This window comes from Tenrec ecaudatus, chromosome 8, assembly GCF_050624435.1.
Source record: "Tenrec ecaudatus isolate mTenEca1 chromosome 8, mTenEca1.hap1, whole genome shotgun sequence".
Lineage (NCBI taxonomy): Eukaryota > Metazoa > Chordata > Mammalia > Afrosoricida > Tenrecidae > Tenrec > Tenrec ecaudatus.
Window position 1 is genome coordinate 81,775,612 of NC_134537.1, and position 26,434 is coordinate 81,802,045.

Genomic DNA, 26,434 nt, shown 5'->3' on the forward strand with positions numbered 1-26,434 from the left:
GAAAATATAATTATTAAAGTGTACATATGAATATCAGGTTGTTTCTTATAAGAAAACATAACTTTATGGAAATAATAATCTATAACTTATCAAGGATTCATGAAGGAGGGGGGAAAATGGGGAGCTGATATCAAGGGCTCAAGTGGGAAGAAAATTCTTTGAAAATGATGATGGCAGCATATGTGCAAATGTGCTTGACACACTGGATGAATATATGGATTGTGATAAGAGATGTAAGAGCCCCCATTAAAGGAATTTGGGTAAAAAAGCATAACTTTTTTGAATGAATTTCAGAGTAAGCCCAAGAGTTTGCCCTACCACTCGATTTGCTTTTAAAATATTTTTAGCTAAAGCGTTGGCTTACTAGAAAAGAGCTTAAAGTAGATGTTTTCAGTTTTTGTACATGTCAGAATATACTATTAATCAGTGAATTTGATTTTTTCTTAGGAACACACATTAATAGGATCAGCAAATTCCCAAGATATCCAACTGTGTGGAATGGGAATTCTTCCTGAGCATTGCATTGTAGACATCACATCAGAAGGCCAGGTCATGCTGACTCCTCAGAAGAACACCAGGTAATGTACTTTGTTTAATGGTGCTGTTAGGTTCTAATTCACAGTGACTGGGTGTACAATAACATGAAGCACTGCCACTGACAATTAAGTGCCATCCTCATAGTTGTCACTCGTTTTAAGCCCGTTGTTGGAGCCACTGTGTCAGTCCATCTCATTGAGGATCTTTCACTTTTTTGCTCCCCCTCTACCAGGCATGCTTACCTTCTCCAGGATCTGTTTTCTGCCAATATCCAAAGTACATGAAGCAAAGTCTAGCCATCCTTACTGCTCAGGAGCCCCCTGACTGTACCTCTTCAAGACAGATTTGTTTGTTTTTCTAGCAGTCCAGTATTCTTGGCCAACTCCACTATTCAAAGGCATCAATTCTTCCTCAGTCTTCCTTTTTTGTTGTCCAGTTTTCACATACTTTCAAGGTGATTGAAAATGCAACGGTTTAGGTGAGGCACACCTTAGTCTTCAGTGACATCTGTGCTCTTGAACACTTTAAAGAGGTTTTGCAACACATACAGCAAACTGACAAAGAATAGTGGGAATGTACTTTGGTTTGTGTTAATGTCATAATTTTACAAAGAAGAAAGTATACCCCTTCAAGCAGCCTAAGGGACTTTTAGCTCACTGTCTTTTATGTTTAAGTTCACATAATTAGTTACCGTCCTTTACAATGAACTTTTTAATACCTCCTAAGCTTATCCCTTTCTCTCTGTACTCACTTCCATGGCCTTAGCTAGGCTTTCGTCAAGTCTTGATTGGAATTCTGCCAGTACCCCAATCTTCCTACTGATCTACTCTTTCTTTTCCTCTGCTGCTTTTGCCAGCCCTGTGACATGCTAACTGCTCTTTGAGCTTCAAGGTTAAGCTGTGACATTATGTACTTTGGGGAGTTCCCCGCTCAGTCTAAGTTAAATAACTTTAGTTGGCACTGTGACTGCCCCTTATGCGTCCTGTTAGCTTTTAGTGTTGTATTTTCCATTCACCCAAATGAGGACTACCTAGAAAACGATCTCTTTCAACACCTCCCTCCCCTCTACTCACCAGTGAATGTTAGTTTCAGTGTGCGTACCTATTCGTCTTTTTTGGTGGAGGGGCGGGGGGTTCTGACTGAAAATCCTTTTTAAAAAAATAATTTTATTGGGGGTTCTTATAGCAATCCATACATCGGTTATATCAATCACATTCAAGCATGTTGCCATTAACATTTTCAAAGCATTTTCTTTCTTTTAAATCATTTTATTGGGGGATCATACAACTCTTATCACAATTCATACATACATCCATTGTGTCAAGCGCATTTGTACATTTGTTGCCATCATCATTCTCAAAACATTTGCTTTCAGCTTGAGCCCTTGGTATCAGCTCCTCTTTTTTCCCCTCTCCTTCACTTTCCTACCCTCATAAACCCTTGATAAATTAAAATTATTGTTATCTTCATATCTTACACCATCCCCTGTCTCCCTTCACCCACGTTTTTGTTGTTTGTCCCCCTCGGGGTGGGGAATATTCTTGTCTTTTTGTAACAGAGATCATACACTATTTGTCCATTTATGATTGACTTAACTTTACTCCACATAACATCTGGTTTCATCCGTGTTCTGTGTATTTGTGAGCACCCAGCATTATTATGTTTAATCATTTTAAGGGATATCTTGTCTCCTCACCCATGTTTCTGTTGTTCGTCACCCTGGGTGGGTGGTGCGGGTGGTGATATTTGTCGATCATTGCAATCAGTTCCCTCTTTCTCCCCGCATCTTCCTTTCCCGTACCCTCATGATAACCCTACTCTCATTATTGTTCCTGGTGGTGGTGGTGGTATTAATCTGTCTTGGATTCCATGTGTCAAGAGCTTATCTGTATCAGTGTACATGCTCTGGTCTAGCCAGATATGTAAGGTAGAACTGGGGTCATGATAATGTGGAGGAAGGGATCATTAAAGAACTAGAGAAACATTGTGCTTTGTCAGTGCTATACTTTACCCTAGCTGGCTTGTCCCTTCCTTATGACCCTTCTGTGAGGGGATGTCCAATTTTCTAAAAATGAGCTTTGGGTCCCCACTCTGCCCCCACCCTCATTTGCATCCATATGATTGTTTGCTTTGGGTCTCCTGATACCTGATCCTGTTGACACCTCTTGATCACTGTGTTAGTCTGCGTACTTTAGAGAAACAAATCCACAGAAACTCATGTATAAGAGAGAGTTTTATATAAAGGTTAAGTGTTCATCAAGAAAACATCCCAACCCAGTGCTGCCCAAACCCACAAGTCCAACATTAACCCATATGTCCGACACCAATCTATAAAGTCCTCCTCCTTCTCACAAAACACACACTACAACGCCAACTGCAGGAGGAATCAGTGAATGTGTAAGCATCTCAGTGCTGACAGCGGTCTCCTCATGGCTGCTCCAGCACTCAGGGCGGCGTTGGGGTAGGTCCATGCAGCTTCTCCTTGGGGATGTCTTGTAGGAAGTGAACCTTGTCAGCTGAAGCCGGGAACTGGCTAACGCAGCTGCACTCTGGTCTGACCATCAGAAAGCAAGAGACCTGAGAACCAGAAAGGCAATTAACCCCACATGTGTTTATCAGCTAGGTTGGCACAATAAACTTTAACTAACTCAATCACACAGCTCAGCATTATTTTTTATGGCTGCAATGTTTCATTGTATTCATGTTTCACAATTTGCTTATTCATTGATCCATGGATGGACATTTAGATTGTTTTCATCTTTTTGATATTGTGAGTATTGCTCCAATAAACAGAGGTGTGTGTATAGTCTTTAGATTTGATCTCTCAGAAGCAAACAACAAAAGGTAAAATGAAAGGTTAAAAGTAACAGGGAACAAACCTGACCCTTGTACATGTCAAAATACACGTCACTTGACTCCATGATCTGGTTTTAGCAAGATGGAAATCAAGTTGGGTGGTGTGCTGTGGTCTCCAGTGTGGGTCCCCCGTGGGGCTGCAGCATCCTAGGCATGACTTTGGTCTCTTCAGACCCAATTGGAGACTCATTGGGGAATTGTCATGATTTCTCTGCCTCCAGAATCCAATTTGATCACTAACACAGCAGGACAACAGTTTCTCTGAGAATTCCCGAAGCTATCACACTCTGATGAAGCACAAAAGACAATCAAGAGCTGCCCCTATTATCAAGAAACTGGCCTGGCACTAGAGCTAGGTCGTGTTATTCTCCTCTTAGTTAGAAACTGTCTCACAGAATGTCAGCTTTGTACCAGACTGCTCAGAGGTGATGATTGTGCAACTCTTTTTAAATATATCTGAGCTATTGGGTTGTATGACATGTGGATTATATGCCAATAAAACTAAAAAAAATATGACAAAGGCTGTTTAGTAATTTTAAGTACAGACAAAACCAAAACAAAGCCACTTAACTACTTTAAAAGTAACAAACATGTCTCATTTTAGCAGCTATTTCTCCATCATTTACAGCTGTGTCCTTGTTCTTGTTTCTCCTCGCTATAAGTAAGATTTACCGAGAACCCAGTCCTATAATGATCTCTGCATTCTGGAAGTATCTATTCTGCAGCAAACTAAACCACCTCTTCCCCCAAATTGTCCGACCAAAGCCCAAGTCCCATAGTATGTTCTTTTACTCCCTTACTGAGACACTTGCTGCTTTCCCACAGTGAGTCTTTTCTCTCCATGCAACAGGTAATAAATACAGCATTTGCAAATATAAGTATGTTCCTGGTAGATTCTGGCCAGAGGACACTGACATAGGCTTACCCACATTTTAATTTTTACTCAAAAGTGTGAATTTTATCATTGGCAACATTGATAAGCTGTCAACTCTTATTTCAAGTAGCATGCTTACTTTGTTCACTTTCAAGAAAATATAAGTCTGAAAACCCAGTTTGTACATATCCTTTACAATTGGTGTACTTTTATTTACTTTTTACTTTATCGCATAAAGCATTCTAAGTAATGTCTATTCCAGCAGCCCAATGCTCAACCATTAGCCTGTCAGGGTTAGTATGAAAATAGTTTTGATTTTGGAGACTCTCATAGAACACATCTTCCTATTAGAGTCATGCTGTTACTTACTAGAGTCTAAATGCTGTGGATTAAAAAAGTTAATACGTATAGATTTTTGCCTTTATTAATCTCTTCACATATGTTTAAAGAATTAGTGGCCATAAAGGCTAAATTATGTTAATTTTAGTTATGTACTCTATCTACTTAATTAATCACAGTGTAGGTTTTTTTCGCATCTGTGCTTTGAATCATCAAACTACAGGCGTCTAAAGATCAGTTAGTTTTAGTGTTTAAAATTCTACATGGTGAGTGAAAGCTAGATAAAGATTTTGTATTTTGTAAATAAATGAAAAATAATGAGCACTATAAAACCAGGTAAGTGCTTAAGAAGTTTAAAGAAAATAGACTGGTTGACCGCTTTAAAGCGGAAAGAGTAGCAAAACTGCCATTGAAAGATGAGTAAGGTTATGGGGGGTGAGAGTGGAAGGCGGTGAGGAGGAACGAGAGAACTTTATTCCAGTTTGTAGAACTGAGTAGTTTGAATTTGGAGAGAGTCATGCTTGTTTTGTATTCAGAAAATAAGCTTTTTTTTTAACCTGTTCCCTTCCCTCAGGATTTGAAAAAGTTAACTAGAGGAAGAAAATGAACTGTCTCTTTTATTCTATTGTTAGTAATATATACTACATACAATGTTAAAATACATCTATAAGTTTATATGTTGTGATTCCAATCACCAGAGACAAATAAAGATCAGATTAAAAAATCTTTATAATGAAAAAGCAATAATAAAACTGAAAGGAAAATAAAAGGTATTCAACTGTCAAAACCCTGGTGTAAGGCAGATACTGCCTGTGTAACAGATTTAGGATTTTGAAAAGATAGAGGATAATAATTTTTATACTTATTACGATGAGCATTTTAGGTAAGTCATCAAAGAAGAAAATATATACCAAAAAAATTCACCCAAATCTGGTTTTGTTTTGGGAAATTTATCATTTTTCCTTCAGTAGAAGACAAGATAATCATTATTTACATGTGCTTGACCTCTTTTCCCCACAGAACATTTGTAAATGGCTCTTGTGTCTCCAGTCCTATACAACTACACCATGGGGACAGGATATTATGGGGAAACAACCACTTCTTCAGGTAAGACATTGTTCATGGCCCTGTAAGGGAGAAAATATTGAAAATTATACTCAATATTAGAACAAAATATATATACAAATGAAACAACTGCATAACAATTGTATTCTATTTATATTTATTTATTGCATATATGTGTATGTGTATGTGTATTGTCAACATTAGGTGGTGTCCAGTTGGTTCTAATGACCCTATGTAAAAACACCACTATATATATGTATATATAAGTATATATACCTATATACCACTGTTATATAGATATGGATATTAAAACTATATATATATAAAACTTTATATATAAAAGTATACATACACACAAATACACTTTAACTCATACATGTATGGTTTAAACTCACCTATTTATATAAGTAGAGGAGCCCTGGTGGTGTAGAGGTTGTGAGTTGGACTGGTAGTTCAAAACCACCAGCAGCTCCACAAGAGAAAGACTGAGCTTTCTACTCTCATAAACAGTTACCGTCTTGAAAACTCACAGGGGGTTGCTATGAGTCAGCATTAACTCGATGGTGGTACATTAAAAAAAAAAAGTATATATGTGTGTGTGTGTGTGTGTGTGTGTGCACACACAACACACCTTTAACACACATAAATGGTTTAAACTCTAGGAACATAAAGGATGAATAACGAATTTGCTTGGATAATTTTTCTTTGTTTCTTTCCATGTGGAAGAAGATTGGTATGCTACATGGTACAGTAATCTTTCATTAACTTTAATTTATCTTTCCATTAATTCTTTTCTGACATGCTAATTTTATTTATTTTAAAAAGTAGTCATGTCTTTAGTTTCCTTAGCAATAAAATAAGGTTCATCTTTCGCTTAGCAATGCTTTCAGCTGCAAGTAATGGCAAACTTGATTGTAATAGCTTATATACCAGGAAATCTGAAGGGTTGTTGGCAATGGCTAATCGCCCTTGCTGAACTCACAAATGCCCTTGCTGAACTTTTGTGATTTTCTTTATGACTACTTCATGTCAGCCACCAAACCTCACTCAAGGAAATGGTAAGAAAAAGAGGGTGTAGCAGTGCTAGCCTTGACTGTACATTAATTTGAAAGCAGAAGTCTTCCCAGAGTCTCCAACAGACCTCCACTTATGTGTTATTTACCAGAATTTTCCTCTTGGTTGAAAAAGAAAGTATCTTACCTTCAACATTGGACCAAACTAGCCTTTAAGGTGAACCGTAGTAACAGAGAGATAGCACTCTTTACTTCAGTTAGCCAGATGAGATCAAAAGGACAGCATTTATCCAGTGAAATAGCTCTGAATACAAGAAGTGATATGGGGGGAAAGCTGAAAGGGGGAGCGGGGAAGGAAAAAGGGAAGGAGTGAATTCAGGTCCAGATTTGAGGGATGACTAGGGGCCCTTTTGTTGGGGGTTCTAACAATCCTATCAGACCTGTGAATGTGGTCTGGTCCTCAGCTTTTCTTTACCACGTACCTTGTAACAGTAGTGTGTGTGACCTAGTGTATTAGACTACATGTATTCTTGTTTCTGCTCCTGGAATATAGTCTTCTTGACTTCAGTAATTGCCTTGTACTTACATGGTAATCCCACATGGCACCTTAGCAAATACCAATATTTAATGAATATAATGGAGTAAGCATCTTTGTTTACAGGAGAATATTCTTTCTCTACTTCCCCCAGACTTAATTTGCCTAAGAAGAAAAAGAAAATCGAAAAAGAGGATGATGACCATGGCAACTCTATGAAGAATGATAGCAGTTCTGAGCAGCTAGATGTAGATGGCGATTCCTCCAGTGAGGTGTCCAGTGAAATTAACTTCAATTATGAATATGCACAGATGGAAGTCACCATGAAGGCTCTTGGGAATAATGGTGAGCGAATCTGTTGTATCCTTTAGAATCCCTTAAAATTGGCAAAGTGTTCAAATGTTTAAGAAAGAACCCTTTTAAATGTTATTAAGAAAGGAAGTATATTTCTGTTCTTTAGATTCCATTGGCTTTAATAATTTATTGTATGTGTGTATATATATATATATACACTTTAAATTGTTTTATTAGGGGCTCATACAAATCTTATCACAATCCATATATACATCAATTGTGTAAAGCACATCTGTATATTCATTGTCTTCATCATTCTCAAAACATTTGCTCTCCACTTAAGCCCCTGGCATCAGGTCCTCATTTTTTTCCCCTCCCTTTACGCTCCCCTCTCCCTCATGAGCTCTTGATAATTTATAAATTATTATTTGTCATATCTTGCCCTGTCCGACGTCTCCCTTCACCTACTTTTCTGTTGTTCATCCCCCAGGGAGGAGGTCACATGTAGATCCTTGTAATTGGTTCCCTCTTTCCAACCCACTCTCCCTTAACCCTCCCAGTATCGCCACTCACACCCCTGGTCCTGAAGGGATCATCCGCCCTGGATTCCCTAATTTATTATATTTTATAAAGTCTTTAATTCTTTTCATGTATAGTCAAGTCACTGCAATGCTTCTTCTTAGTGATAAAATTTTCCAGGCGTGAACCTCGACTGGTACTTTATTATTATTATTTCTGGATTATTTGCCATATCTCAGGTTATATGTAGAACATAGAATAGACCAGCTTTTTAATATAGAAATTAGCTTGGCAAAAAAAAAAAGAAAATATCTTGGCATATAACCAATTTAGATGAACTTGAGAATATGGAAAACTTAACTTATTCCAAGTTGAATCTTGTGATATTAATTAGGTTGGTACTTTAAAACAGAAAACAAGGGTTAAAACCATTTGGCTAATTTCTAGATTTCAAAGGATATTACCCATATGATCTGCTTTTTAATTCTTAAATTTATTTTTAATATGGCATTGCATAGCATGGTTAAACGTTTGGTAGTTTGCAGCCTTATGTTCTACTTATATAAAATATCTTGAAATAAGATATGAAGAACTATAAGCTTTCTTGCTGTTTTTATGAATATTTCATGTTTGTGTAATTTTGAACTAGTCAAATAATTTCCTTAAAATGGGAAGTTCTAACTTTTTAAGGACTGAGAATGTGTCTTATTCTATATTGTTTACTTAACATCTAGAATAATGCTTGGAACATATTAAGTGCTTAGTAAATGTTTGTGGAGTTAATGAAACAAGCAAGTGTATGTGACCCTAGCATAAACTAATTCAATTTTCCTTTCCATTTGCTACATTTCTATATTGTTTATGTCACTATTACCTGTTTTCTTACTTCCTTATTTTCTCCAAGGAGTATAACTTCAAATTTTGTTATACATTGTAAACCCTTGTCATGAAAAAGATAAAGTGACTTAAGGTTTTTATTATGTTAAACTCCATTAATGTAGTATGGAATTTTTATATTGTTTTATTCTGAAAATTCTCAAATATATAAAATTGTTAATACTTATATGTTTACCAGTTAGATTCAATAATTGTTAACATATTTCTATTCTTATCTTTATACTTATTTTTGGAAAATGATTTGAAAATAGGTTGTAGGTATCATGTGAGGGGGTACCCAAAAAAACTGGAATTGTGCTGGGAGAGTGGAGCTTTCAGAGTATGCTTTTTCCTGCTAGGTGAGCATGGAGCAAATGGCTCTGAGTTAGTGCAGAAGGTTCTCTCTGGTCACCGTGAATTTTCTTGTAAAAGCAGTTTCTCTGAAACCTCATTTTTTGTGGGAAAATTTAAGAGAACAGCATGTGGCTGTGAAATTTTGTTTCCTGCTTGGGGAAAATGCCACAGAAACTGCTGTGATGTTGAACACAGTTTACAAGGACAGCGCTATGGGAGAAACCCAAGTGTATGAGTGTTTTTCTCATTTCAAAAAAAGGTGAAACATCGACTGATAACAAACCTTGTTCTAGACATCTGCCAACTTCCCAAAGGGACAAAAATGTGGACTTCTAGTGCATTTGTAGTTCATTTCACCAAGTCAGACTGTTAATCAAGCTTTCTATTTAGAGTTTCGGAAAAAATTGTATAACAGTTTGTGACAACCAGGCTTGATCTGTAGCAGACAGAGACTGGTTTTGCCACCATGACAATGCACCTGCTTATGCAGCCATCTCAGTGCACCAATTTTTGGGAAAAAACAGCATGCCTCTCTTGTCCCACGCACCTTACTCACCTGACCTTGCTCCGTGTGACTTCTTTTTGTCTCCGCGAATGAAGAGGAACATGAAAGGACAGCTATTTGATGAGATAGAAGAGGTGTAGAAAAAATAGGGGCGGTACTGGCAGCCATCCAAACAGAGGAGTTTGAAAAATGTTTCCAAGAATGGAATTGCAGATTTAACAAATATATTAAGTGTAATGGAGAGGACTTTGAAGCTGGTATGGTTAACTTGCCAAAAAATTTAAATACATACCATATATATTTGTATATAAGACAAGTTTTTCAGCACATTTTTTTCCAGCACCTTTTTGATGCAGTTTTTGTGGTAAAATTAGATGCCTCTGCTGAATTCGGGTCGACTAATAACTTGAGTATATACGGTAGCTTTGAAAAAAATAATTCCATTTTTTTGGGATATTCGCTCATATACGTCATCTCTTAACACTTTAACATACATCTTATAAGAATAAGCACATTCATCTACATAAGCTTTGCATAAGGATTGTCTTTTATATAAGCATAATCATATCTAATATAGTTAATTATAATTCCCTAATATTTTTATTATCTAACCCATATTATAATTTCTACAATGTAATATGAAAATTTTAGAATCCAGATATTATTTCATGTTTTTAACCAACATAATAATATAGGGCAACATTGGGGGGAAAATATATATTATATATATTGTTTACCTTAAAAAACAAAACTCTTTTAGATCCAATGCAGTCACTGTTGAGTAGCCTGGAACAACAGCATGAAGAAGAAAAACGATCAGCTTTAGAACGCCAGAGGATCATGTATGAACATGAACTGGAGCAGTTACGAAGAAGACTATCTCCTGAGAAGCAAAACTATCGTAGTAGCATGGACAGGTTCTCTTTCCACTCACCCAATGCCCAACAGCGCTTAAGACAGTGGGCTGAGGAAAGGTAGGTGATGCATGGAAGAATGTTACGTACATTACATACATCCTCATTACCTTGACCCATCTTGACAAGATTTGAATAGAAAGATTGAATCAGATAACACTTAAGCATTTAATATAACATAATGTCATAATATTTTGGTGCCCACTATAGCATTGTCCATTATTGCAAATCATTGAATGTACATAAAAATTTTCATATAATAGAGTTTAAGGGAGTTGATTTCATAGCTATTCGTATGAAAATTGGATGTTAGTAACCTGGGACTGTCTGTATTATCCTTTAGGCTATGAAGCCTGGTTAGATGCCTTAAAAAAAAGAGAATATGGGGGGGGGGGGCTTGGGAAGAACGTTGCTTATCTGGATAGGTTAGCCTTATGTAGGCAAAATGTGATGAGGTTTGGATTGGATGAGGTTTGGATGGCAAGTTTGATCTGTACATAGGCTAATTTGCACTGCATTGAAATGTTTTATTGCAGGCCTGCAGCTTTAGAGTTTGGTCTGCAGGCAGGTGGCACTCGATGACCTGGAGAATAGAGAAAAACAGAATCTCTGATACTCATCCCCGTTACCTGCCCCCTGAGACCTACTAAGTCAGAATCTTCGGGCAATTTGTATTCACAGCTAAGTCCCAAAAGCACTGCTGCCCAACAGAAGATCGGTTTATTGCAGTGTATACACTAGTATTTATCAGGTAGTCCAGATACAAGTATGTGCATGGGTTGGTGTCAGTAATATAGTCCCTGTACAAAATGTAATTTTAAAGTGGGGTTTGTATGTTGGCATTATAATGTGCTGCTTTGCATATTTTCTTTTTCTTACTCCTTGCCACCTCTTTTTTAGAGAAGCAACACTGAACAATAGCCTGATGAAGTTGAGGGAACAAATTGTTAAAGCCAATCTCTTGGTGAGAGAAGCTAGTTATATTGCAGAAGAACTGGATAAAAGAACAGAATATAAAGTTACCCTACAGATTCCAGCTTCTAGCCTTGATGCCAACAGGAAGGTGAGGTTGCCATTAATTGAGAGAAAGGGGAGTGCATATTAATGACTAAATTTGCTTTATTTAATTAAGTAGCACTGCTATCGGTGTTAATACCAGTGGGTATGCCATAATATCCCTATCCATGTCTTCCTTAATGTAGTCTCACTTTCTGTGTCTCCCCAACCTCCCTCCCTCCCTTCACTGCCTCTCCCTCTCCCACTCACTCCTTCTTTCTCAAGTTATTCAGTAATTTTTATTTCTCTGTTTTTGTGCATATCTTTTCTTTATTCACTAGGAATATACTCTTAACCATTCTTAGCATCTCCTACCCTGCCAGTTTAGTCTCAACTCTTTGTCTTCAAATGTGCTGAAATTATGTTTGAGAATTCTTCCCTGATTAATCACCCCCAGTTTAAAAAAATTTTTTCCCTTTAGTCTGTAATTACCCTACAACATCTCCCCCCTCCAACAAAGTTAGGTATTCATTTTACCTATAGCATTGTTCTTTCTACTTGATAGTGAAGTACTCTATAAAGCCATTTATCACTGCATATGCATCTTCAAGATCACAAATTTCTTTTTGTATAAAGCAATAAGCATCATAAATGTAGAAGGCAAGCTCTATGACATCTTGCCTTCTGTACCATTTAGTTGTTTTAATTTGGGGGGGGGAGATTGTTTTCTAGCTATTGCTCATGTTCACATATCATTTCCCAGTGCATTAGGTAGAATTTTGCATTCAGATGACTGAGTTTTTGAGGGACCGTTTATTTTATTTTTCCTGATAATTGCACAAGGCCAAACTTTCATCAGTTTTTCTTGGATGTTTTATTCTAATTTGAGAGCAAGAAACACATCTTTTTTTCTTTTATGACAGCACAGCATCTAGGTCAATGTTTTTCCCAGTATAAGTATTTGTGAATATGATATTATTACTTTATGATATATATTGATAGATTCTTTTGATATATGTTATCTTTTGATATATATTTTATAATGTGGATGATCTTATCCACTTAGAAGTTTATTCATTTGCTTCTTGTAAGTAGTGAAAATTCTAGATAGGAGTCATAGACATAAATAATGGAATACATTTAATTATGGGTAGTAGGTATAGAGCCAGAGGTGTATCCTAAGGTGTAGCAGATAATGGCACATGACACAACCATTTCTGTTCACATAGTACTGCCAAGACTTATGTGCACCGTGAACACACTGTGTTTAAACATCTCTCTGTGTTAAACTGCACTGGGGGGGTGCAGCTAAGTTCTCTCAGCAATAACACTTGCCTTAGTGTGGTTAGTGTGCCTTCAAAGAAAGCCCAGCTAAACCAGTGGCTTCGGAGCAGATTTGCTAGGCCATTTAAATGCAAAAGGTTATGACTATTTTTTATTTCAAAGGAGTAATCTTGATATATTTTTTGAAGGGCAGAGCTGATTATGAAGGTCTCAGAACATTGAAACCTGCATTGGTGGTGAAAAGGCCAGGGAAGTTATGTCAAGAATGTTTTTCCCCCATCACGAAAGTGTACCTGCTCAGTTTTGGAAGGTAGCAAGTGTCAGCCATTGAGAATTCCATTGGCAAACCTTACCCCATCCATCCTACAACACTTATCTTGCCCCTTCATACATCTTTTTTGTTTCCCAAATGGAAAGAACATTGTAAAGGAAAATAATTTGTGCCCCTCAAGGATGCCAAAACTGCTGTTTTGATGTGTGGATAGAAGGATACAGAATTCTTTGGGAAAGGGTTAGCAAGATGGAAACACTGCATTCAGTACCGGTTTCTATAACTTTATCACAATACTTTTTGACTGACCCTTGTAGGTAAGTGTCCTCAAATTTCAACCAGAGTGAGGAGCTGAATAAGGAAGTTATTTCTTAAAGAGTTCATTTTCAGTCCAATTAAAACTTTTTTCTTGGTGTTTGGAAATTCTTATTCATTTAACATCTGATAATGCTGTGAGCATAGCCTTTCATTCTGCTTCTTTGTCCTTGGTAGTCACCTCTTCCTGGGCATATTTTTGGCAAGGAGTAAACCTTTATTTTTTCTGTTTTTCATTCACTGTTGTTAATTGCAGACGGTCAATTCCTGATAGCCAAACCATATTGTCCTTTGGTTCTAGTCCTAGCATCCTGCCTGAGAAAAGTGCTACTCACAGATTAGTAATGAAATGCTCATGCTTATTCCCTAGCCGACAATGTATGATAGAGGGGCATTTAAAATATATGAAATAATTTTACTTTTTGACCAGAATAATTTTTTTAATCATTTTATTCGTGGCTCATACAACTCATCACAATCCATACATACATCTATTGTGTAAAGCACATTTGTACATTCATTGCCCTCATCATTCTCAAAACATTTGCTCTCCACCTAACCCCCTGGCACCAGCTCCTGATTTTTTCCCCTCCCTCCCTGTTCCCCTCTCCCTCATGAATTCTTGATAATTGATAGATTATTATTTTGTCATATCTTGCACTGTCTTCACTCACTTTTCTGTTTTCCGTCTCCCAGGAAGGAGGTTATATGTAGATCCTTGTAATTGGTTCCCCCTGTACAACTCACCCTCCCTCCACCCTCCCTTTATCACCACTCTTACCACAGGTCCTGAAAGGATCATCCGTCCTGGATTCCCTGTGTTTCTAGTTCCTATCTGTACCAGTGTAAATAATCTGTTCTAACCATATTTGTAAGGTAGAATTGGGATCATGATAGTGGGTGGGGTGGAAGCATTTAGGAACTAGAGGAAAGTTGCATTATTCATCATTGATACATCGCACCCTGACTGGCTCGTCTCCTCCCCACTACCCTTCTGTAAGGGGATGTCCAGTGGCCTACAAATGGGCTTTAGGTCTCTACTCCGCACTCCCCCCCTCATTCACAATGATGTGATTTTTTGTTCTGATGATGCCTGAAACCTGATCCCTTTGACACCTCGTGATCGCACAGCCTGGTGTGCTTCTTCCCTGTGGGCTTTGTTGCTTCTGAGCTAGATGACCACTTATTTGCCTTTAAGACCCCAGATACTATATCTTTTGATAGCTGGGCTCCAGACCAGGATAATTTTTCAAATCTTTGTTTAATTATGAGATTCTCTTTGCGGGAAGTGATTACAAGGAAGTAGTTAAGGAAAGAATCATGTATTCCACACCACTTCTCCAAAATTCTACGTAGACATATCTGAATAGTAGATAAATTGGGAGAGTAAATCTAAATTGAATAAAGAACTGAAGAATAATCTCTAGGGGAGCAATAAAGTGAACAGTTACACTCCCCATATTGCACAACAAACACTATCTAGTTCCATTCTGTTGTCATAATAAACTCTAGCTCTGTGTATGTATAAGTTAACTTTGGAAACTGACATAATGTGTTGCGTCCAAATGGCTGTGACTTTTTAGTTTACTAGTTTAAACATTTTGTATTTTGTACCACATTAGGATATAACATATCCAAAAAAAAATTTCACTTTTGTGTGGTAAAAGATAGTTTCTAAACCATACACCCCAGGAAGCTATCTCTTGTCAGTTACTCCAAATAGTGCTTTTTTTTAATCCATTAAAAATGGGGGGTAATACAAATACTTAAATCAGATGCTGTCATTTTTAACTTCTCCTTAAATGTAATCTAGTCTTTTGGGTTTTCAATGAAAATGTACGGCCATCTGCAATCAAAATTTAATTTTATGTAACAAGTGTACAAATGTGCTTTATACAATTGATGTATTTATGGATTGTGATGAGTTGTATGAGCCATGAATAAAATGATTAAAAATTTAATTTTATATGTAAACTTGAAACTTAAATTTTGGTTTCAGGTAGATTAAAAAGCCATTTATTATATTGAGTTTGTAACCTTTTTGGTAAGCTTTGTGATTAACAAAGTTGGTAATCTCTGTTTTGGCCTGATAACATTGACCGGCAGATCTCAGGATGTTCAGGTTTACTTCCATGACGGATAATGTTTCTGTTTCATCTGGGCACTTTCATTGTCTTTACAGAGAGGCTCTCTTCTTAGTGAACCTGCAATCCAAGTGAGAAGAAAAGGAAAAGGGAAACAGATTTGGTCACTGGAAAAGTTGGACAACAGGTTATTGGACATGAGAGACCTGTATCAGGAATGGAAAGAGTGTGAAGAAGATTCTCCAGTAAGTTATTTGAGAAAAATTGCCTAAGTGATAATCATGGAAGGAATCAAGTAGGAACAGGCCTACCCACTTCAGGGGGAAAATTGTTTATCTTAACAAAATACCTGTTTCTAGAATAAAATATATTTTAAACCTCTAAATCTAATAGGCTAAACTAATTTTAAGAGCCTAGTTCTCTGGGCATCTTTTTGCTTCTAGGTTATATGTGGTTTGAGATGAACTTGTCACTAAAGACTCCGTCTATTTCCATTCTACTTTTCCTCTTTTTTTAAAAATCCACTCAAACCACAATTTACATTTGCGAGATAAGGAATCTGTAGTGATTTAAAAATGTTGGGGTTTGTTTTTAAAGAAACATACTATATGTATGTATTATGTATGTATGTGTGTGTATATAACACAGCCCATCTCAAAAAATGAAATCAGTAGCAGTATATTGTTAAACCCTCCATTTATTCTTCATCCCTCCCCGTGACTCCTCTTCCTGTTCCTATCTCTGTTCTTGACCTCCTTATAGTCATCAAATCTTATCTATTGGTGTATAAACATGTTACTTCTTAGTCTTTCCTTATAACAATGGTGATATTAAATATTTATATTTGAAAGATTGAATTTATTAAGCATAATGTTTCTGTAGTTTTGTCTATGTCTTATGTTGTTTAAGAGAGCTTTTATTGTTTTTTTATTGATGCATAAAATTCCATAGTATAAATGTTGCAGAGATTCTTTATCCGTTCCTCTGTAGTTGAGATTTTTGGCTGTTTCCATGTTTTTGCTATTGTGGAATAGCTACACTAAACATTGGTGTACATATATCTGTTCATCTTATATTCTTAATTTCTTTAGGGTATATACCCGGTAAAGAGATTGCTGAATCATAAGAGACTTATATTTGCATTTGTGTAAGGATTTAAATCCACTTTAAGATAGTTAGAAACTTTTCTTTTTTTTTTTTTAAACATTTTATTAGGGGCTCATACAACTCTTATCACAATCCATACATATACATACATCAATTGTATAAAGCACATGTGTACATTCTTTGCCCTAATCATTTTCTTTTTTTTCCCTTTTCTTTTTTTACATTTTATTAGGGGCTCGTACAACTCATATCACACAACTTTTCTTTTTAACCTATTCTGATTTCTGCGTGCATTTGTCTTTTGTACTGGACTGTGAATTTCTTTTTTGTTTTAGCACTTTTTTTTAGTAAGTCATTTTATTGGGGGCTCTTACATTCTCTTATAACAATCCATACATCCATTGTATTAAGCACATTTGTACATATGTTGCCATCATCCTTTTTTTTGTCAATAGCATTTGTACATTTATTGCCGTCATCATTCTTAAAACATTTGCTTTCTACTTAAGCCCTTGGTATCACCTCCTCATTTAAAATTTCTAAATTATTATTATTTTGTCATATCTTACACTGCCTGAGGTTTCCCTTCACCCACTTTTCTGTTGTGGACTGTGAATTTCTTTAGGACATATCTTTTTCTACTTATCAACACAAAATATAACCTTGCAAAATATTTTTTTAATTAGAAGTATGTGGCATCTTGATATTTACACTATCAGGAACATTTTTGGTAGTTTTGTTCCGAAAGTAGATGCTGTGGAACTGTACTTTGGTGTTCCCTCTTCAAGGAGAAAATTTCTCTATTTAGGTTTAAAATAGGTATATATCATATGTCTGGTTTTATATATTTTCAATACTGCTAGACCTGTTATCTTATAGAGTTGATTATTTCCTTTGCCTCTTGCTTTGAAAAATGCTCATTTACCATACCTTCCTTAACAACAATGACTTCTTCTAGCTATATAACATGTTTGCTAATGCATTTTCTACAATCTCTTCTGTATCCCTTTCCTATTTCAATTTAGAAACAAAACAAGACTAAATGTACAGAAAGTCAACCACTTTTTTATAAAGAGGTTTCTTCTCATTAGCAATGTGTCTTATGATTTGGTAAGATGGAATAAATATAATGAATCTCTTTCCTAAAAGAAAAATGAAGAGTACTTTAGTGCACTCTACTTCTTGTCTAGTCCATGTATGTTATTTCTCATTTGTTTGCTTTCTGGTGAAATTGGTACATAAGAAGAATACATGATAAATATAAATGGCATTATTTTGTTTGCTCTATGGTGGCTGAAGGATGCTGACCTCCATTCTAAATGTGAACAAGAAATTGTGTGTAGATCAAATATGCTATACTTCCACAAGTACTTTGTTTTACTCTAAAGAATACAAGGGCCAGGTGACCGAATGGAAAGTTAAGTTTAATAATGTAATGTAGAACCTACCAAAAAAGTGTTAGGTTGGATCCATTCATTTTAAGTAATTTTCTAAAGTTGTTTTGAATTTCTTTGAAGGTCATACGGTCATACTTCAAGCGTGCTGATCCATTTTATGATGAACAGGAAAATCACAGTCTCATTGGGGTGGCCAATGTCTTCCTTGAGTCCCTTTTCTATGATGTGAAGTTACAGTATGCTGTTCCAATCGTCAACCAAAAGGGAGAGGTTGGTTCATTCTTCAGCCCTTGATTTTTTTGTGGGGGGTGGGGAGGGGAGAGATCTGCCCTGCCTGCCCCCCCTCAGCCCTTGTTTTTTTGTAGAGAAGAGCTCAAGAAACAGTAGGGTGGTGGTGATACTATAATTGCTAACAATTCTTATTAGTAGTGACATATTATATGTGTGTGTGCTATTAATACCTTGTGTTTCTTTAGTGTTTTGTGGTGGTTATGCCATGAACTATGAGAGAAAGAAAATGTTAGAACCTAGATGTCTAATTTCTCATACCATTAACCTAATGATTTGAGTCTAAAACACAATGCAGATTTCAAGGAACAGACAACCAAACTTTGTTTAAAAGTTTCTGAACTCATTTTTATAGGTGGCAGGTCGGCTGCATGTAGAAGTGATGCGAATCAGTGGTGAAATTGGAGAAAGAATTGCAGGAGGTGAGGAGGCTGCAGACATCTCCTTTGATAAAGAAACCCAGGAGAACAAACTTGTGTGCATGGTAAGTCCCAGTTTCATTTTAGAGGTACAGAAGTATAATTGATTTTGAGGATTGTATTTGAGGCTTGTAAATATATTATTTTCTTTTACTTTCATATTTTCAAAGTATCTGTCTTCTAAAAACGAATATTTAGCCTTTTTAGAGATCACATGTCACTATATATCCTGAACTATGGGGCAGTCAGGTTTCTGCTTACTAAGAACTTAACTCTGCTCTTGTTGTAAGGCACCTCTTTTCTTTAGACCATTGAGCTCCAATATTGAGTGATTCTATAATTATCAGGGCTTTTCTTTTCTTTTTTATAAATCTTTTTATTGGGGCTCATACAACTCTTATCACAATCCATACATACATCAGTTGAGTAAAGCACCCTTATGCATTCGTTGCCCTCGTCATTCTCAAAATTCGCCTTCCACTTGGGTTCCTGGAATCAGCTCAGTTTCCTTTTTTTCTCCTCCCCTCCCTCTCTGCTCACCCCTTCCCCCTGCACCCTTAATAGTTTATAAATAATTATTTTATCTTATCTTACACTGTGTAAGGGCTTGTCTATAGAGAAAACTAAATTTTTCCACATAAGTTTTATCCTGTAATTGGGTGTCTTCCTAGCTACTGATGATTTAGATTTGCCCAGCTCTGGTCCTGTTCTAAGTCATATGTCTTTCTTGACACTGCTTCCAAATGTTGTATTTCTCTTTACCCATGTGCTAAACATGTCCCAATCCCAAATTGTTTTCTTCTTTGTCTTTCCATGCATTTCTTTCTTGAAATATGTGTTGAGTATTATCTGTCAAACATGTTTCAGATGCTGGAAATATTGAGATGATTAAAACTGGGTTCCTGCTTTCAAGGTGCTCTCTCTATAGCACACAGGGGTGCGTGGAAAGGCATGCAACCGAACAAAAGACTCCAATATTATGTCAGCCAAGTGTCCTGATGGAGGTAGCCAATTCTATGGAACACAAAGAAAATAATTAACTCAGAAAGCACAGTCTAAGGAAAACGTTGGGAAAAGAAGACTTGGGCTGAACTTGGAGGAGAGGCTGTTAACTAATAAAGCTTTTTCTCCATAGGGTGCTATTGGTATTGTCATGGGTAAGTTGTTCAGCTGGGAAGACGTTAGAAAAGCTATTACATGCCTGAACTCTCAAGTGTAGGTAGTGCCCCATTCTCACTCCCAGTTTATTATGTAAATGAAGGAAGTATTCTTAATACATTTCTGAATACCCATTATTGGGACAGTATGGCTTTTGTTTAAGAATTTTTGTAGGAACCAGTTAAAAGAAAGACTTGTACAGAAGAGGAGTCAGCAAGAGGCATAGGGACAATAGTACAATTGAGGAGGCCACTAAAAGGTGAAGAGGAAGAAGTGTAAATTCTTATTTCATAATTTACCCTAAGGTCAGTACTGTTTTGCAGTAGATATCTCTAGAATCCAACTTGATGTTGAAAGGATTAGCTTATACATTAATTGCAGGGTACAGGAAAGCTAAAATTATTCAGTTTTGGATTTTGTATAGGCCTTTGCATATAGTAACCAGAACCCTGGTAGCACAGCTGTTAGGTGTTGGCCTGCTAACCACACTGGTAGTTTGAAATCACCAGTTTCTCCATGGGAGCAAAACCAGGCTTTCTTCTCCTGTAAAGAGTTACAGTCTTGTGCCTGACACAGAGGATGCATGTACATATTGTGATAATAGCTGTATGAGCCCCCAATAAAATGATCCAAAAAAAAAAGTTACAGTCTCAGAAATCCACAGTGTCAGTCCTACCCTATTCTGTAGGGTCACTGTGAGTTGGAATCGAGTTAATGGCAGTGGGTTTGTTGATTGCATATAGTAAGAAGGCCTTCGATGCTAAGGTCATTGACTCTAGTTTGAGAGAGAAAAAAAATCTAAATTCAGTAAAGGTTAATCTGATTGTATTATACTTAATTTAAGCCACTGAAAAGAAGTATATATTCCCGGGGAAATGAGACACTTTTTTTTTTTAACCAAGTTAGAATATCCTAAAATTATTTGGGGGGAAGCTATCAAATATACATGTATAAATAGTGAGAATAATGTTATCATTCCCCATTCACCAGTCTCTGTGGTTATGTGCTGGTAGTCAGTTGTGTTCTATTCAGACATCCAAGCCATTTCTGTGCCACCTCGTCCCCTAGATTACTTTGAAACAAAGCCCAGATGCCATTTTATATCATTGTATATCACCTAGAAATACATCAGCCAATGTTTTGAAATGATGAGTTCTTTTTTAAAAGTAGCTATAATGGTGTCATATGTAAAAATTCCTCAATTATTATTATTTTTAGTTCTTCAATTATTATGGACTATAGTAGTCTGTCTACTTCCCATTATTCTCTATGTCAGCCGTTCTCAACCTGTGGGTAGCGACCCCTTTGGGGGTCGAACAACCCTTTCACAGAGGTCGCCTGATTCATAATGGTAGCAAAATTAGTTATGAAGTCACAATAAAAATAATTTTATGGTTGGGGGGGTCACTACAACATGAGGAAATGTTTTAAAGGATCGCAGCATAAGGAAGGTTGAGGACCATTGCTCTACATTGATATTTTTCAGAACTCCCTTTTAATCTATGGGCACTCTCTTATTTGTGCATATATATTCTATTCAGGATATTTATTGTAGGAAGGGGCCTATTACACTGTGGAATTCATGTAGTGTGGGTTGTGTTAGTGTTGCCTAACAGGTGTGACAATATTCAAAATAAAGAATTTATTTTTTTACTGATGTCTAAAAGTGACCAGCAAGATGTTTATATGTTTTGTCTTAATATCACCCTGAACATACATGCTTATAAACTTACATCTCGTTTATTGTATATGTTAAAGGTCAAATCAGACTATATTTGATCACGGAGAGCCTCCATGGTTCTAACACTCACAGACTTTGGCAGTTTTTCAATTTTTTTTCCATTTTCTAATATGATTCTGAGGACCCATTGTGACACAGTGATCATGTTTGCTAATTGAAAAAATGGTTAATGATTTAAACCCACCAGCCACTCCGAGAGACAAAGATGTGACAGTTGGTTTCTGTGAAGGTTATCTAGAGCCTTGGAAGCTTCTGATACTACTGTCTCCTACAGGGTTCCTATGAGTCAGGATCGACTGCATGACATTGAGCGTAGGTGGTTTTTGTTGGATTTTGTTTTAAAATATGATTCTAGTTTCATCATGTGCATTTCTTGTCCTAGTCCTGAAATGAGACACTTCTTGAACCCTGATTGCTTTCATGGGAAATGGTATCTTGAGAGTGTGCATAGGATAGCTTTTTGGGTAAACCAAAAGAGCATACATAAACTCTTTACATGAAGCAAAGTAGAGATGGAAGAAGTATCAAATCTGGGGACATTTAAATTATCACAAATAATGAGGATCATGGGCCCATAAAAGAAATTTATATGTATTTTCTGTAATGAATAATTCATAATTTTCCATTGCACATTTTAATTTACATTAAGTATGATCTGTACATTTGCAAACCCCATACAATATGAATGTGTACTGATATTTCTGGGCTCCGGGATCATGAGCTGCTTCAAGTTGATTTCCTACGGTAGTCTGACACCTTGTGGTGATTTTAGTTTCAGCATGCAAAAAGCTTTAAACACCCTCACAACTTAGGTCCTAGATATTTCCTCATTCCTGAGATGTTACTTGTATTGGAGAGTTAATCATAGTAAATCTTGCTTTCTTGTTTGTTTTAACTGAAAGATTGAGATGAATTGCTACAGGAAAAATTTTGGTATGTGTTAAACATCTTCTCAATGCCTGATAACATTTTTATTAATTTCATTTCATTAGTGTGGTCAGTTCTCACACCAGTAGCTATTAAAGGAGAACACTTGTTATTACTGATATCGACTTGGTCCCTGAATTTTGATGACCCTGTGCACACTGGAACGAAGGGCACCCAGTCATGTACTATTTCCATTTGTGGTTGTGGATCAGTCTATTATGGACCATGAGGTTTTCCTGAGCTGATTTTCAAAAGTAGACTTCCATGCCTCCTTTCTTCCTAGCCTTAGTGTAAGGCCCTGCTGTAACTATGCAAATGAACCCCACAGAAATGAATTACCTGGTTTGTGAATAGAAGCTAATAAATGACAAGTGTTTTCATTTAGCTGTGTGTAACTCCAAAATCTTTGAGTCTTCTCAAATACTATATTGCTTTACATTAAAGAATATAATAAACATTCAAAAACACAATAAAAATAATGGTTTTCTAAATATAATAATTGACTTCAGATACTGATTGCTCTATTTGGTTTGGAAGAATACATTGTATGTCATCCTGTCTTTCATAAGTCATCTGGGAATTAATATATAGATGTTCCAAACATTTGTTGACATTGAGGGGAAAAATGAATAATAATAGGAATTCTCATTTATTGCATGTATTTTTCCACCTCATATGGGAGAAAGTAAACTCATTTATTTTCATGTTTGTTTGTATTTTCTCATTATTAATGCTTCCTGAAATGTTTACTCACTGCCATCAAGTTGATTTGGACTATTAATGATCCTATAGGACAGGGTAGATCTTCCCCTGGTGAGTTTCTGAGACTGTACCTCTTTACAGAAATAGAAAGCCTCATCTTTCTCCTGTGGAGCAGCTGGTGGATTTGAACTACTGACCTTGCAGTTAGCAACCCAGTGCATAACCACTACACCACCAGGGACCCTCCTATTATATTTATCATTGTTTAAAGATTTTTAAACCTATCTTAGTATCAAGCTTCTAATGATTCCTTGTGGTAGCTGAACTCCATCAATTTCTGCTATATCTTCAAGTGTATTTTTGTGAAGTTTTTTCACTGAATCACATACAATGCAGGGAAGTAGTTTGCTAAGGAATGTTAATAAATAAATAATGCTTGAGCATGTAAGCCTGTTTAATCAATTATAAGATCACAAGTACATTTAACTTCATAACTGAAGAAGTTTTAGAATATGACAACAGCAAAAACTCCAACACAAATATCAACCTGATGTTTCCTGCCTAAAGAAGTATTAACTATATATGGCCACTTTAACTCCTGATATGAGCATTTTTTTCTTCTTATCACATAAAATACATATGCTTTCTAATCACACTTTGTTATCATAAAACCCTACACTCCATATCCAGAGCACATTTCCTCTCCTACGTATATATAGTGAACACACCCAGTAAGTGTTAGTGCTCACCGCCATCAAGTCAATGCTGACCCACAGCGGCCTTGTAAGCTGTATGTTCTCAATGCCTTTAAACCGCTCCCCCCAAATCTAACATATCTACTTGAGAAATTTGCTCACCTTTCTATTTAAAATTATTAAATAATGTTTTGCTCTTTCCTGAATATTTATTTGGTTATAAATCGATGCATGCATGACTTTAATCTTTACTCATTGTACATGAATGTCTTGGTCTATTCTTATGATGTTAGTCATATTTGTATCATTAAATTGTATTGATGCCTAAGAACTTTATTCTTCTGTCTTTATTATTGTTATAAGAATCTATAAATGTTCTTCATCAGCTTCTACATGCTTTCAAATACCCATCTTCTAGGCAAAGGAGTTTGTCCCCTATGAAAGCCTCTTAATAAATATGGTAGGTTTTTGTTCCCACCTAACAGTTGAAGAATGCAGCCCTGGAGTGTATGTGGTTTGCTCATCTTAAATGCACATTTCATGACAGAATTGGGAGTGGAATCCATACCTCTTGAATTATAGTACTTTTTGGAACTTTCTAATTAAGAAGTAACAACAAATCCTTCTTTTCCCCTCAGGTTAAAATATTACAAGCTACTGGATTGCCACAGCATCTGTGCCACTTTGTATTTTGCAAATACAACTTCTGGGACCAACAGGAACCAGTCATTGTTGCACCTGAAGTAGATACTTCCTCCTCTCCAGTCAGCAAGGAACCTCAGTGCATGGTTGTCTTTGATCACTGTAATGTAAGTTGCTTTTAAGTTTGCTCCTCAGACTTAATCACCAGGGGTTCCATAAAGGCACCCGAATCAGTTTGATGATTTGATACAGTGGCACAGGTCTTTCTCAATCCTATGTCTGTAATACATACACAGTTCAGGGGACAGTTTTAGATGGCTGAGGTTGCCACACAGTATGGAGTTGTATTTTTTTCCAACATAATAAATATTTACCAATTCAAAGTCTCAAAGATAGGCCTTGACAGATGATTTAAATGTTAGAAACCATCCTGGTGGGATTTGGTCAACTATAACGTAGCTAAGAGAAAGTACTGAGAGCTGAAAGATCAAGTGGGAGAGGAGGAAAGTTAAAAAAATATATAGAGGAAAAAACCTAGGAGGCCAAAGACATTTATAGAGTTATAAATATAGGCATGCACATATGTACATATATTAATATATAACAATAGGGATATAGGTCTTTGTATATATATTTAAATGTTAAATATTAAGGTAGCAGGTGGGCATTGGGTCTCTATACAAGTACTCTCTCCCTCAATGCAGGAACAGTTGGGAATAAAAGAAAAAAAGAAAGCTTTAGTTACAGAACAGAACTACCATCTAGCATCTATAATAAAAGCTAAGAAAGTCTTAGGTTCCCAAATTTTCTTTTTTAAATAAATCACTTTATTGAGAGTTCTTACAGCTCTTATAACAATCCATACAACAATCATATCAAGCACACTTGTACATATGTTGCCATCATCATTTCTAAAACATTTTCTTTCTACTTGAGCCCTTGGTATCAGCTACTCTTTTCCCCCTCCCTCCCCCACCTCTCACCCTCGTGAACCCTTGATAATTTATAAATTATTTTTATTTTCATATCTTACACTATCCACTGTCTTAAAGCTTTCTATTTCTTTCCTTCACGATTAAGTGTGTAAATCTGGGAATAAGTTACCATTTAGTTTCCAGAAACTATCAATTTCTGCAATTAACTGTTTCCTTTTCAGGAGTTTTCTGTTAATATCAGTGAAGATTTCATTGAGCATCTTTCTGAAGGTGCACTTGCAATTGAAGTGTATGGCCATAAAATGACTGATCCTCGAAAAAACCCTACCCTGTGGGATTTGGGAATTATACAAGCAAAAACACGTAGTCTCCGGGATAGGTGAGTTTTAGATATCCATCTGATTTAATTTGTAGTTTTTAAAAATTGAATATTGCCATTTAAAATGAATTGTTATGTTGGGACATTGCTAGAATTCCAGATATGGGAGATGGCATTTTTATTCTCTATTTTTAAAAATAAATCTTTTTATTGGGACTCATACAACTCTTTTTTTCTTATTTCCAATTTTTTTTTACATTTTATTAGGGGCTCATACAACTCTTATCACAATCCATACATATACATACATCAATTGTATAAAGCACATCCGCACATTCTTTGCCCTAATCATTTTCAAAGCATTTGCTCTCCACTTAAGCCCTCTGCATCAGGTCCTCTTTTTTTTCCCCTCCCTCCCCGCTCCCCCCTCCCTCATGAGCCCTTGATAATTTATAGATTGTTATTTTGTCATA

The 26,434-nt window shown here is 36.3% G+C and overlaps 1 protein-coding gene across 1 annotated transcript in view; it reads left to right on the forward strand.

The window, feature by feature from the left end:
• The window catches only part of KIF13B (kinesin family member 13B), a 267,948-nt gene that overhangs the window by 142,309 nt on the left and 99,205 nt on the right, over positions 1-26,434 (forward strand). Inside the window, exons 14-23 of the mRNA XM_075556442.1 lie at positions 448-578; positions 5,627-5,713; positions 7,374-7,564; positions 10,528-10,741; positions 11,582-11,744; positions 15,730-15,876; positions 18,256-18,405; positions 18,779-18,907; positions 24,704-24,874; positions 25,864-26,021. Coding sequence (XP_075412557.1) covers positions 448-578; positions 5,627-5,713; positions 7,374-7,564; positions 10,528-10,741; positions 11,582-11,744; positions 15,730-15,876; positions 18,256-18,405; positions 18,779-18,907; positions 24,704-24,874; positions 25,864-26,021 — 1,541 coding nt within the window. The remainder of the gene's footprint in view (positions 1-447; positions 579-5,626; positions 5,714-7,373; positions 7,565-10,527; positions 10,742-11,581; positions 11,745-15,729; positions 15,877-18,255; positions 18,406-18,778; positions 18,908-24,703; positions 24,875-25,863; positions 26,022-26,434) is intronic.